The 3,416-nt window shown below is 44.8% G+C and overlaps 1 protein-coding gene across 1 annotated transcript; it reads right to left on the bottom strand.

Annotated features, from left to right (window-relative positions):
* Positions 1-811: 811 nt before the first annotated feature.
* On the bottom strand, positions 812-3,357 carry LOC125527794 (putative wall-associated receptor kinase-like 16). Its single transcript, XM_048692304.1, has 2 exons — positions 2,649-3,357; positions 812-2,097 (listed from the first exon to the last, which is right to left on the bottom strand). The coding sequence occupies exons 1-2, from the start codon at positions 3,295-3,297 to the stop codon at positions 956-958; spliced, it is 1,791 nt and encodes a 596-aa protein (XP_048548261.1). The 5' UTR covers positions 3,298-3,357; the 3' UTR covers positions 812-955.
* Between the last annotated feature and the right edge of the window lie 59 nt (positions 3,358-3,416).

The following is a 3,416-nucleotide window of genomic DNA, read 5'->3' as shown; positions in this document are numbered from 1 at the left end:
TATCTCGGTGTTGCTAATTCATTGCTCGAAGGTTTAGCCAGCTTGGGGCAGAAACCAAGACAGTCAGCGTTGCTTCGCTTCATCGTCGTTCGTCGTCGGTCGTATTACCGTCGTCGGAAAGTACTCGGCGTCGAGTCTGGGCCAACACCTTAGCCGTCAGAAGTTGATGCTCTGGAAGTTCCAGACTGGAACACAATACTGTCTTTATACCAGTGTTCCAAGATAACGCCCAGTGCGGTGAGTGGTTAGGGTGCAATTGCTCCCTAGTTCAAACACAAGGTTCTCTTGCATTCTCCATTGGACTATGTACTCACATATGAAACCATTCACTTTGCAGAAGACCATCCTCGTTGCCTCTATAGCGCCTTTTGGTGGCGACTCTTGGATTGTGCTCTGATCGAGCAGGTCAGAAAATTGCTTCTCCCCATTGTGCTCTGCAGATTCTTCATGGTCTTGAGTATCCCTCATGGTTTTAGGGAGTACGGACAAGTACAGAAGTAGCTATGCAACCAGGCAAATAGACCATGTAGACTCTCAAACGCTTGGTTGTTTTCGAGAACATGCATAAAATTATCACTAAAATATATTGCAAAATATGTTCGCAACAACGTAAGGGGTATCATCTAGTACTATAAACAAGTCAATCCTCCTCGAAAAAGAAAGAGCTAGTGAGCCGTTACTAATCATAAGACATAGAGGGGAAAAACATAATGTATTAATCAATAAAACCCATCTAACAAAGTTCAGGCTGCACCATCTACATTACAATTCTTGAAAAAAAGGAATAAGTAGTCGGTGGTGGCAAGTTTACATGGCATTCTAACTACATCAACACAAGAAACAAAAGATCAAATGCCGTGAATGCCCATGGTGAGTGCAACTACGGCAAACTTGCATGTGATTAAGCAATGCTATTGAGGATACCTAGAAGGTATGGTCAGCTCTCCATACTGTATTATCTGGACGATCCCTCGTTGCTTCTTCCATCTATGGCCAGAGGAGAATTTGTCACAATACTATCTATCTCAGCTTCGTCAGCCAAACTGTGCTCCACTATTGGTCGAAGGCCTTCCAACGTCAACTCCACTTGCCTCATATCCGGACGGTCTTCTCCTCTTAGTTTTATGCATGCTATTGCAAGTGCAATGGCTTCTCCAACTTCTTTGCCCCCCTCGTCTGTAACTTGTGGATCTAAAATATCTGACAAATTTCCCTCTTCAAACAAGGTGACAAAATGTGCAACTAGGCCCTCCCCATCGGAAGACAAGTATGAAGATGGTTTCTTCCTAGTCAGCAGTTCTACGAGCATGACACCATAGTTGTAGACATCACTTTTCTCTGTTAGCCGCCCCGTGTAGAAATACATAGGATCTAAATATCCTATTGTACCTTGAACCACTGTTGTTAACCCTGATTTCTCAACCGAAATGTATCTTGAAGCTCCAAAGTCTGCTACCTTTGCTGTTAGAGTGTCATCCAAAAGCACGTTAACTGACTTCACATCCCTATGAATGATGGGTACTAAAGCTGTTGAGTGAAGATAAGCTAGAGATTTGGCGGTTTCAATTGCGATCCGTAGCCTATGTTCCCATGACAACGATCTTGGTCCATCGATGTGAAGATGATCATAAAGGGTTCCGTTGGATATGAATTCATAGACTAACATTGGTACTTCTGTTTCAAGGCAACAACCATAGAGCTTTACCACATTTCTATGGTTGATTTGTGATAGGATAGCAACCTCATTAATAAACTCATCAATCTCCCTCTGCAGAACCTTGTTTGGTTTTTTGATGGCTACGACATGGAGGTCTAACAAAATACCTTTATAGACTATACCATGCCCTCCACCACCAAGCTCACGGGCTTTATCAAAATTGTTTGTTGCCTTCTCTAGCTCTTCTAAGGGTATAATCATTCTTTCAGCAATATCAGCTCTCTGTGATACCAATTGTTGTAGCAGTTGCCCACGATTTTGCTCAAAGAACTTCCGTTTCAACATGAGTGCCCTTCTATGTTTAACTTTTTTGGTGGCAAAGTGTCCAAGGAGAACACAAATAATGAGGCCCACTGCAGTGGCAAGGCCCACTACAACGCCTACACATGAATGTATACACATTAGTAACTAGTAGTCAATTTCTCCAACATATGTTCATGCGCACGTGAAAAGTAAATTAAATGACTTGCTTTGTACTAATAGAACATGGAATCTACTATTTTCTCCTCATATTTTGATCCAAACTTATATGACTAACAAAATGCTAGGACTTTTATGTTAAAAAATATATATTATTAGATTTGTATTCAAAAGGGGTTTGCCATGATATAATTTTATGACATATAATTTATATTTCATTAAAAGTTAAATTTATGGACAAAATTTGACTCGAAACATGAGAGGGCCTAACAAACCCGGATGAAAGGAGGAAATATACAGGCTCACTCACCAAGAAACGAACTGAATCAATGAATAAAATAGAAGGTACTTCTACAACGTGTTGCTCACCTATAATTATGGTGTTGTTGCGGCCTGCACCTCGAGCTGGAGACGTAATATGAAATAAAATAAGAAGTTAGATGTTCCTAAAAGAGAATGCGCGCACAATGAATTTAGTAATCCATCTAAAATTTGCGCGCGTTATGCTAACCTTTGCTTCCTTGGTCGTCGTTGGTGTAGGGATTGCCGTCATAGCCATCTTTGCAGTGGCATGTATAGCCTCTGTCCCCTTCCTTGCAGCGGCTGTGCTTCTTGCAGATATTGCCGGATGTATTACAGTTGGGTTTATCGGACATGACCTCCCACTGTAGAATGATGGGCACCTCCTGCACCTCAATGGCCGGTGGCTGCTTATGGACGGGGTCCAGCTTGCCGGAGAAACCCAGGTTATCGAACCACCCCTCCGTGGCGACAAACGCCAGCGCGGGCTGCGATGACTCGGCGAACCAGCTCTTCTCCACGAGGGGACGCATGCTCAATTGCTTGGGCATGCCGCCTGTTGAGTCCTGGGAGATGTGTGTCTGGCAGCAGCCCGTGCAGTGGCAATACTTGCCGTTGGTGCTCCGGCGCCGCCCTCGGCGGGTGATGTTGCTGACTTCGGGCTCTTCACCGAAGTCGACGGTGCATAAGGAGATGCATCTGCCAAGTATGTCCTGGTTGTTGTCGCTGCGGTGCCCAAGCATCACCACCTGCACATCACACCCCGTGAGGATCAGCTCGTTGCTGGCCGAGAGCGAGTAGGGCGCCTCGCCGGCACTTGGGATGCCTTGGTCCCGGAAAACAAAGGTGTAACGATCCATGTCCGAGTTGTTTAGGAAAGCTCCGGGGTAGACAACTGTCACACCAGCCACGGTGTGACTGTCAAGCAGGCCCTAGCGTGTAGGAGAAAGTGTGGTAGCTGTCCGGTGGGTCAAAGGGG

Source organism: Triticum urartu, unplaced genomic scaffold (assembly GCF_003073215.2).
Source record: "Triticum urartu cultivar G1812 unplaced genomic scaffold, Tu2.1 TuUngrouped_contig_4416, whole genome shotgun sequence".
Classification (NCBI taxonomy): domain Eukaryota; kingdom Viridiplantae; phylum Streptophyta; class Magnoliopsida; order Poales; family Poaceae; genus Triticum; species Triticum urartu.
This window is presented reverse-complemented; position numbering and strand designations above follow the sequence as displayed.

Coding starts and splice junctions, on each gene's coding strand:
- LOC125527794 (XM_048692304.1), bottom strand. CDS start 3,297: ATGGATCGTTACACCTTTGTTTTCCGGGACCAAGGCATCCCAAGTGCC. Junction 2,098..2,648: donor CGACGACCAAGGAAGCAAAG/GTTAGCATAACG, acceptor ATTCATGTGTAG/GCGTTGTAGTGGGCCTTGCC.